Genomic DNA, 9,715 nt, shown 5'->3' with positions numbered 1-9,715 from the left:
CCATTCACCCTGAAATTCCTCCTTGTCACAGCCTTTTCAGCAGCAGCCTGCTCTTCTTTTTCAATCTCTTCAGGATCTCTGTAGAAGTAGAGATCTAGCATGACCTCCCATGGGTGTTCACAGCAAATGGTGCCACGCATGCACAGAACTTCCCGAGCCAGCATCCACCACATCAAACCCATGTGAGCTCCCTTGTTGTTGCTTGGGATGGCAATGTCCACATGGCGCAGAGGAGAATCCGTGTGACACAGAGCAAGGTAGGTAGGTTAACGTAAGATGCCTCTGTGAGAGGCTGCCGATCAACCCTGGGGTGAATAAACATAAGAAGCCGTGGCTCCCGGAAGACTGCCTGGATCTGATTGGTGAAGGTTCCAGGAGTGAAGCGGCCAGCAATTGGAGTGGCTCCAGTGGCAGCAGCTAACTTCAGCACGGTCCTCTGGCCAGTATTCCTGGAGGACGTGATGCTGACATCAGCGGGGTTTTCAGTGGCAACAATGCCACGAGCTGCCAGAAGAAGCTTCTCCCAGGTCCTCTTCAGATTTAGGATGTAGGTGCCACCACTTTTCCTTTTATACATGTACTGTTTCATCTGTAAGTCAAGATTGGTGCCACCTAAGTGGGTTCCTGCTGCAAGGAAATTAAGGACATCTTCCTCCTTCATTTGCAGGAGGGACATCAAGGGCTCCGGATGCTGTGAAACTTTAAGTTACAACAGGAATCCAGAACAATGCCAGATGGACCCCTCTGTGGGTAGCGTGGAAAGCTTTTTTTTGTTTTGAGACGAAGTCTTGCTCTGTCGTCCAGGCTGGAGTACCGTGGCACAATCTCGGCTCACTGCAGCCTCCACCTCCTGGGTTCAAGCAATTCTCCTGCCTCAGCCTCCTTACAGGCATGTGCCACCATGCCCAGCTAATTTTTGCATTTTTAGTAGAGATGGGGTTTCACCATGTTGGCCAGGCTGGTCTCAAACTCCTGACCTCAGGTGATCTGCCTGCCTCGGCCTCCCAAAGTGCTGGGATTACAGGCATATGCCACACCTGGGTTTTTTTTTGGTTTTTTGTTTTTTTTGAGACAGAGTCTCGCCTTGTCACCCAGACTGGAGTGCAATGGTGCGATCTCAGCTCACTGCAACCTCTACCTCCTGGGTTCAAATGATTCTCCTGCCTCAGCCTCCCAAGTAGCTGGGATTACAAGTGCCCGCCACCATGCCCAGCTAATTTTTGTATTTTTTAGTAGAGATGCGGTTTCACTGTGTTGGCCAAGCTGGTCTCGAAATCCTGACCTTGTGATCCGCCCGCCTTGGCCTCCCAAAGTGCTGGGATTACAGGCGTGAGCCACTGTGGCCAGCTTAATTATGTATTTTTTTTAGTAGAGAAAGGGTTTCACCATGTTGGCCAGGGTGGTCTCAAACTCCCAACTTCAGGTGATCCATCCACCTCAGCCTCCCAAAGTGCTGGGATTACAGGCGTGAGTCACCACGCCAAGCTAATTTATTTTTTGTAGAGATGGAGGTCTTGCTATGCTGTCCAGGCTGGCCTTGAACTCCTGGCCTCCAGTGATCCTCCGCCTGCCTTGACCTCCGAAAGTACTGGGATTACAGGTGTGAGCCATTGTGCCCAGCCTGGGAAGTCCTTCTTTTGGTCTGTGCCCTCTCACACACTCTTTCCAGCTCAGCCAATACAGGGGAAGGGGAAAGTGGGAGCCAGGGAAGCTTCCAGGTTCCCACGAGGGTCTAACATTCTGCCTCTCCCTTTTCCTGTCATCTTCCCTTTTCAGGGTCTCTCCCTCTATGCTGGTGGCAGGAGGGGAGATGGGGTTAATGGGCAGACGAATGGACTCAAGACTTACAAACTGTCCTTTAATGGCACTGAGGCTGAGGAACATTAATAATTTATCACGCGAGGAGTCCCCAGAAGCCCTGTCCCCATGAACCCCTGTGGGCGGAGGAGAGAGGCGGGGACTCCGGGTGCTTCCTGAGAGGGCCATGTGTTGGGAGCAAGATGACATATTCAGTCCAGGCACACGGAACATGCACTCAGGAAGCGGGGAGTGAGAGAGACCCATCCCCCACTCCGAGGATGGGGGCCAAGCCCCCTAAAAAGGCACAGTGGCAGGGCAGGTTTGGCAGAGTGGTTGAGTGTCAGGGGTCGACAAAGGACACCATGATGTAGCGTGTGCCCCGGGTCGTGGGCAGCCCCTCGTGGTAGTGGGTGAGGCGGCCGGGGTGCAGGAGCGCCCAGCCCTTCCTCGGGGACGAGATCACGCAGTCGTAGCGCAGGAAGCGGCAGCCGCCTCCCTGAACAGAGAAGACAGGAAAGGAAACATGGAGTGAGCAGACATGGGGCCTGGGGAGCAGGCAGATACAGGGGGCGGGGCGGCCAGGCGAGGGGGCACAGTGCGGTGACAGACCAGTGCCACAAGGGAGATGGCAGATATGGGGGGCTGGGGTGCCCGTAGACAGGAAGATCCAGAAGGCTGAGGCCGCCTGCCCAGAAGAGATCTAGGAGCTGACACCCACAAAATCACTGGGGAATGGGCAGGGTGGGGAGCCGGGGGTGCATGCAAGGGCTCTAGGTGGGGACCCGAGGGTCCTGAGGTGAAGCATGGGTGGGTGGTGTGGCTGGGGCGCACCTCATAGTCCAGGCCTTTGTGGTTGAGGGCGACGTTGAGGGTGAAGGTGGATGAGTCATGGTGTGGCCGCAGAGATGGCTGCTCATCTGGTCGGTAGCGAACCACAAAGTTCATCACCGCCCGCGCCTGGGAGAGAGGAGAGAAGACGCTGTGGGGATGGCTGCGAGCGCAGGATTCTTTTTTTTTTTTTGTATTATTATTATTATTATTTTTGAGACAGTCTCGCTCTGTCACTCAGGCTGGAGTGCAGTGGTGCAATCTCGGCTCACTGCAACCTCTGCCTCCTGGTTTCAAGTAATTCTCATGCCTCAGCCTCCCGAGTAGCTGGGATTACAGGCATCTGCCACCACGCCTGGCTAATTTTTGTATTTTTACTAGATGATTAGGTTTCACTATCTTGGCCAGGCTGGTCTTGAACTCCTGACCTCAGGTTATCCACCCACCTCGGCCTCCCAAAGTGCTGGGATTATAGGTGTGAGCCACCAACACCTGGCCATTGCAGGGGGTCTTCAGGGAGATGATGGTCCCTGTCCAGGGAGGGGAGGGGCGGCAGGATTCCTGCATGGGAGAGTCTCGCTGCTCACTGGCATTAGATTAGGGCCAAGCCTTGCCCCGGGTCTCAGCCTGGCTCCCTCCCTCCCTTGGGCTGCCTCCTGCAGCATCTCATTTCCCTGGGAACTAAAGTGCATGGAGCCCAAATGCTGCGGGGGCCAAAAGGGGTCTCTGTGGAGACTTCCAGCCTGGGACTGGGGTGGGGAAGGTGGGGAGGCAGCGGGCAGATGGGCGGCGCACCTTGGTGTGGTAGCCGGGAAACAGGCTCTCGGTCATGGGGCCCACATACGTCCGCAGCAGCTGCAGCCATTGGTCCTCGTACCCCACCTGCTTCATGTGGATGTCCACAGTGGGCACATTCTCGTAGCCTCCAGCCAGCCTTGAATCCTGGGGGCGGCGGGCACTGAGCCACCCGCCCCTCCAGCCATGGTGCCCCCCGCAAGGGGCAGTCCAGCCTCCTTCCTCCTGTGCCCCAGCCTTTATACGTGTGCTCCTCTGTGTGGAGCAGTCTTCTTTGCTACTTCTCAGCCTGACTCACTGCTCCCGGCCCTTCAAGTCTCAGCTAAGATGTCACCTGTCCTGTGAAGCCCCCTAGTCCTCCCAAGTCTGGGTCAAGGCTTCCCCGTGGCTTCCACAGTACCCAGGCTGCTCATCGCAGCCTTAGAAGCTGTGTGGCGGCTGCTGCTCACAGCAGGGCAGAGCTCAGCCGGCACGAGGCATTCCTGCAGTGCAAGCTGGGACAGTGACCCAGAAACTTTCCTTTTTTCTTTTTTTAGAGACAGAGTCTTGCTCTGTCACCCAGGCTGGAGTGTTGCGACATGATCATAGCTCACTGCAGCCTCTAACTCTGGGGCTCAAGTGATCCTTCTGCCTCAGCCTCCTGAATAGCTGGGACCACAGGCACATGCCACCATGCCTGGCTAATTTTGTGTTTTTGGTAGAGATGGGGTTTCTCCATGTTGATGAGGCTGGTCTCGAACTCCTGACCTCAGGAGATCCACCTGCCTCGGCCTCCCAAAGTGCTGGGATTACAGGCGTGAGCCACCATGCCTGGCCCAAACCCAGCTAATTTTTAAATTCATTGTAGAGACAGGGTCTTGCTATGTTGCCCAGGCTGGCCTCAAACTCCCTGGCTCGAGCAATCCTCCTGCCTTGGCCTCCCAAAGTGCTAAGATTACAGGCATGAGCCACTGCACCCAGCAGTAAATATTTCTTGAATACATGAATGAATACAGTTGTGACCCCAGGGTCTGTCTCCCCCTTGGGGTTTTAGTAGAGAAAAAGGGAGTTCCCCCTCTTTGCTCCCATTTTCCTGATTCCATTGTTCCTTTACCAGATCTCGCACCTCCTCCTCCGGGGAGCCCTCTGCCTTCCTCATCCAGGCCCTTACCTCATGCCGGCCGCCTGACCACTGGCCATAGTGCTCCATCTCCGCCACCAGCTCATCACACATTTGTTCTGACAGCAGTGGGAACCAGTACACGTCCGGGCATGGCTGAGGACGGGGCGGGGGAGAACAGGGCTAGCTGACGCCACAGAACGGGGAAGGGGACAGGCAGTGGGCAGAATGGGAAGGGGCAGGGAGGAGCAGGGAAGGCTCTGTGAGAGCAGCCGGGGACCTGCTAGGTAGGGCTTGGGGGAATGGCAAGGCTGAGAGCTGGTATCTGGCACAGCAGAGGTGGCAGAGGGTCCTAGAGCCCCTTGTGCTGGGACAGGGGTTTCCAAACTTCCATAACAGTGCATCCCTCTTTTTTTTTTTTTGAGATAGGGTATTGCTCTGTCACCCAGGCTGGAGTGCAGTGGCACAATCATAGCTCACTGCAGCCTCGACCTTCTGGGCTCAAGCGATCCTCCTGCCTCAGCCACCCAAGTAGCTGGAACTACAGACACATGTCACCATGCCAAGCTAATTTTTTCTTTTCTTTTTTTTTGAGACAGTGTCTCGCTGTGTCACCCAGGGTGGAGTGCAGTGGCATGATCTTGGCTCACTGCAACCTCCGCCTCCCAGGTTCAAGCGATTCTCCCACCTCAGCCTCCAGAGTATCTGGGACTACAGGTGCGCGTCATCACATCTGGCTAATTTTTGTATTCTTTTTTTTTAGTAGAGACAGGGTTTTGCTATGTTCGCCAGGCTGGTCTCAAACTCCTGACCTCAAGTGATCCGCCCGCCTTGGCCTCTTCAAGTACTGGGATTACAGGCATAAGCACCACTCCTGGCCTAATTTTTTATTAAAAAAATTTTTTTTGTAGAGACAGATTCTCGCTATGTTGCTCAGGCTGGTCTTGGACTCTTGGCCTCAACCAATCTCCCCACCTCAGCCTCCCAAAGTGCTGGGATTACAGGCATGAGCCACCGTGCCCGGCCCCATTCTTCTTTAAAGATGTGATTCCAGCCGGGCACGGTGGCTCACGCCTGTAATCCCAGCACTTTGGGAGGCTGAGGTGGGCAGATTACCTGAGGTCAGGAGTTCGAGACCAGCCTGACCAACATGGTGAAACCCCATCTCTACTAAAATACAAAAATTAGCTGAGCATAGTGGCATGCACCTGTAATCTCAGCTACTTGGGAGGCTGAGGCTGGAGAGTCGCTTGAACCTGGGAGGCAGAGGTTGCAGTGAGCCGAGATCACGCCATTGCACTCCAGCCTGGCAACAGAGCGAGACTATCTCAAAAAACAAAACAAAACAAAAAAAACGATGTGATTTCATTCGTAACACCAATATACCCAATACACAGGAGAGGAGAGGCCACCTGATCAATGCCAGGTTTGGGATCAAGAGTCCTATCTGCTCGGCCTTTGCCTTCATCTTGCCTGAACAGAAAACCCTCAGGCCCCTGGGGAACTCAGTGTGAAAACTTTGAATCCAGGTGGGGGCCCCCAAGAGGTGATGGCCATGAAGGCAGTGGGGGCTGCACGGGCTCACCTGCTCCACGATTCCCTCCCCTTCCAGGGCCCGGCTGTAGTTCTCATGGATGTACTGCTCCTTCCAGTCCTGCGGGAGGGTGGGGGGTACATCAGATCTGTGACCCCCTCACTCCCAGCCCTCAGGGGACCGCCCCCTCCCGCTCAGCATCCTGCGCTGGCAGCAGCCATCACGTTTGGCATCTTCCTTAGCACAGGGCGGGGAACCTGTGTGCTCTGGGCGCAGGGGTCCCACTCACGACGGGGTTGTCGAAGATCTGCCAGAGGTCGGGGTGCAGGTGCTCCGTGTCGTATCGGGAAGTGGCCAGGAGCCGGCCAAATTCATGCTGATTGCTCAGATGGAGGAAGATGCCCTGTAGTGGGGTGGGGGTGTCCATGATGCAGGCCATGACCGGAGTCCAGGATGCTGCCCCCAGGCCACACCGCGCACCCGTGCTCACCTTGTCTCGAAAGCTCTTACAGAAGGCCATGTCCGGGTCCGTGTCACTGCCCGAGAACACGTCCCTCTGGGGCAGCTCCGTCCGCAGCGTATCCCCCCGTATCACATAGGCCTGCGAGATGTATGGCACGTTCCACACGCCCCTGGAGGCACCGACAACCATGGTCAGCTGGGAGGGCGGCCCCCCAAATTCTGCCCAGCTCATCCCGGGAAGTCCTTCTTCCCTTAGAGTATCGCAGTCCCTGAACATAAGGCTCCTGCATGTCCCTTGTCAAGCATTGCTTGTCACAACCGCCCCATCTCCCAAAACGCAGTCAGTCCCTACCCCAAGCTGTGGCACTTCTTTTTTGTTTCTTGTTTTTGGTTTTTGAGATGGAGTCTTGCTCTGTCACCTAGGCTGCAGTGCAGTGGTGTGATCTTGGCTCACTGCAACCTCTGCCTCCCAGGTTCAAGCAATTCTCCCACCTTAGCCTCTCAAATATCGGGGATTGCAGGTGCCTGCCACCATGCCCAGCTAATTTTTGTATTTTTTGTAGAGATGGGGTTTCACCATGTTGGCCAGGCTGGTCTTGAACTCCTGACCTCAAGTGATCCGCCTGCCTCGATCTCCCAAAGTGCTAGGATTACAGGCGTTGAGCCACCACGGCCAGCCCTTTTTTTTAACTTTCTTGAGACAGGGTCTCCCTCTGTTTCTAGGCTGGAGTGCAGTGGTGCAAACATGGCTCACTGCAGCCTCAACCTCCCAAGTTCAAGTGATCCTCCCACCTCAGCCTCCGTAGTAGCTGGGACTACAGGCACACACCACCGTGCCCAGCTAATATTTTAAGTTTTTTGTAGAGACATGATCTTGCTATGTTGCTTAGGCTGATGTTAAACTCCCAGGCTCAAGCAGTCCTCCTACCTCGGCCTCCCAAAGTGGTGGCATCAAAGGTGTGAGCCACTGCACCCGGCCTCGTGGCACCTCTGACTGGTGACCACTCCAAACCCGAGAGTGGGGGCCTTGGGTCTACCCGGGCCCTGGGTCGGAGGAGGCGGGGGGCTGCAGGCTGGCGGGACTCACACTCGCTTTCGCTGCACTAGCTCCACGTAGTCCTCGGAGCGGGCGTAGTACTCATCGGGGCTCAGGGCGCCCCAGAAGTTGGACCACAGCTTGCCGTGGCGGGACAGCATAGGGGCGATCACCTTCCTACAGACAGGCGGGGGTGAGGGCTGGGCAGACGGGAGCAGGCCTGGGGAGCCCCGTACCCAAGGCAGAAGTGGGGTTCCCGGGGCCTGTTGGGGTGCCCTCTGGCTGCGGGGAGAGGGGGTAAGCCACCTGTTCTCCTCAATGAGGATGCGCAGGGTCTGTAGGTTGGTGAGGACGGCGTCAGCGTCCAGACTGAAGTAGAACTCACACTCGGGGTCCTGCCGACACATGTCCCTGGAGGTGAGAGGCGAGCTGAGACAGCGGCGGGTGGGGAGGCAGTGTGGATGGGGGGACTGGCCCACGCCCCCAGGAGAAAAGGAGGGAGGCAGTGTCTATCCTTCCTTCCCTAGGCTCTCTGCTGTCTGGGTGAGCTGGCAAGGGCGGGGGTGACAGCGTGGGGGCTGCAAGGACGCGAATGGGGAGGCCCAGGAGGGGCTGGACGGGTGACAGGTGAGGTGAGGGCCAGGCATCAGGTGGCAGCAACCCCCACCCTGCACCCTCATCCCACCCCCTCCTCCCCCCAAGCACCCGCTCACATGGCCATGTCCCTGGCCTCTCCTGGGCTCAGAGCCTCCTCCGGCCCTACCAGCTTCACGACTGCGAAGTGGTCCTGGAGCTGTGGCCAGGAGTCAGCGATGTGGGGCTCATGGAAGACCTCCTGGGAGGGGATGACATAGGGGGATGGGCTCAGAGGGCAGGGAGGCGGCACCTGAGGTATGGGGGGTGCTGCGGGAAGGAGATGGGGGTAGGGGCACGGGAGTTCTGATCAGGGCAGGGGAAGGGTGCCTCCGGAGAGGCTCCAAGATCGGGGGGGGGGGGGCGGTCTCACGTTGTTGTGCAGAAAAAGGGTGACCCTGTCAGGGGGATAGTCCAGGAGCAGCAGCCGCTGCAGGAAGCGGGGCAGAAACGGAGTAGGCTGTTCCACAAACACGGCCAGAAACACCCGGGGGGGAGGCTGGAAGATGCACCACACATGGGCTCAGAGGGAAGCCTGGACTTCTCCGTTGCCCCCACCCACCCTCCACCCTGACAGGTGCAGGGACCCATGAGCGGTGGCCCCACCACCACCCAGCCCACTGTCCTTGCACCTCCTGCTCAGCACGCTGCCCTCTCGTGCCCCTCCCCGGCACCCCCACCTCACCTGCCCCCCCGGGAGTGTCCTCCGGTCCCGGTTGCAGAAGCCACAGCCTCCCTCGGGAGTCCAGCCGTTGGGGACGTAGTTTCCCAGGTAGTTGAGCTGCAGCTGTCGGGGAGAGACTGAGGCTGAGTGGCTGAGGCCTCCAGGGGTGGAGGTGGGGATCAGGCACCTCTGGTATGGGGGCTGGGAAGGGCCGGCTTCTCAGAAAGCTTGGAGGTGCCCGGGGGTTGGGGCAGGGCAGGGCGGCGGTTGAGACCACTGGTGGCACCTTAGTGGGACCGTTTCCATGGACCACAACAGGGAGCGTGTCATAGGCCACATTCCGGATACGCACACGGTTCCGATCAAACTTTAAAACCACTTCATCTGGGGAAGAAAAAGGTCAGGCTTCAGACTCCCTTTCTCTGGGAGCTGCCAAGCAACATGTTCTTCTAAATACGGGGTCCCATATTCTCCAGGGAATAAAGGGACACCAGGGCCATCCTAGAGTGTCCCTTGTTGTGGGGCAGGAACCTTTGGGTTCTGACCAGGCTGCTGGTCCAGAGAGCTCCATTGCCTACTACCTGCGTGATCACATCACAGCTGGGTGGAAGGGGAGGATGAGCTGAACTGGGGTCCACTAGGAGCCTCAGCATCCCTACCCCTCCTCATATTCTCCCTCTCTCCTTTTTTTTTTTTTTTTTTTTTTGAGATGGAGTCTCACTCTGTCGCCCAGGTTAGAGTACAATGGTGCGGTCTTGGCTCACTGCAACCTCTGCCTCCTGGGTTCAAATGATTCTCTTGCCTCAGCATCCCAGTTAGCTGAGACTATAGGCACATACCACCATACTTGGCTAATTTTTGTAT

At 56.9% G+C, this 9,715-nt stretch overlaps 1 protein-coding gene and 1 pseudogene across 2 annotated transcripts in view; both read right to left on the bottom strand.

Moving 5' to 3' along the window:
* LOC105543360 overlaps positions 1-676 on the bottom strand; it is a 7,027-nt pseudogene extending 6,351 nt beyond the window's left edge.
* A 1,161-nt stretch (positions 677-1,837) lies between these two features.
* Positions 1,838-9,715, bottom strand: part of PLOD3 (procollagen-lysine, 2-oxoglutarate 5-dioxygenase 3) — a 17,720-nt gene continuing 9,842 nt past the window's right edge. For both annotated transcript variants that reach the window (XM_011985199.1, XM_011985198.1), the window contains 13 exons: positions 9,138-9,235; positions 8,873-8,974; positions 8,561-8,686; positions 8,268-8,389; positions 7,861-7,965; positions 7,606-7,731; positions 6,547-6,688; positions 6,346-6,459; positions 6,108-6,176; positions 4,574-4,678; positions 3,424-3,570; positions 2,632-2,757; positions 1,838-2,296 (listed from right to left, as the gene is read on the bottom strand). In XM_011985199.1, the coding sequence (XP_011840589.1) occupies positions 2,141-2,296; positions 2,632-2,757; positions 3,424-3,570; positions 4,574-4,678; positions 6,108-6,176; positions 6,346-6,459; positions 6,547-6,688; positions 7,606-7,731; positions 7,861-7,965; positions 8,268-8,389; positions 8,561-8,686; positions 8,873-8,974; positions 9,138-9,235 (1,538 nt within the window). In that variant the 3' untranslated portion in view covers positions 1,838-2,140. The remainder of the gene's footprint in view (positions 2,297-2,631; positions 2,758-3,423; positions 3,571-4,573; positions 4,679-6,107; positions 6,177-6,345; positions 6,460-6,546; positions 6,689-7,605; positions 7,732-7,860; positions 7,966-8,267; positions 8,390-8,560; positions 8,687-8,872; positions 8,975-9,137; positions 9,236-9,715) is intronic.

Source organism: Mandrillus leucophaeus, unplaced genomic scaffold, assembly GCF_000951045.1.
Source record: "Mandrillus leucophaeus isolate KB7577 unplaced genomic scaffold, Mleu.le_1.0 Scaffold280, whole genome shotgun sequence".
NCBI lineage: Eukaryota > Metazoa > Chordata > Mammalia > Primates > Cercopithecidae > Mandrillus > Mandrillus leucophaeus.
This window is presented reverse-complemented; position numbering and strand designations above follow the sequence as displayed.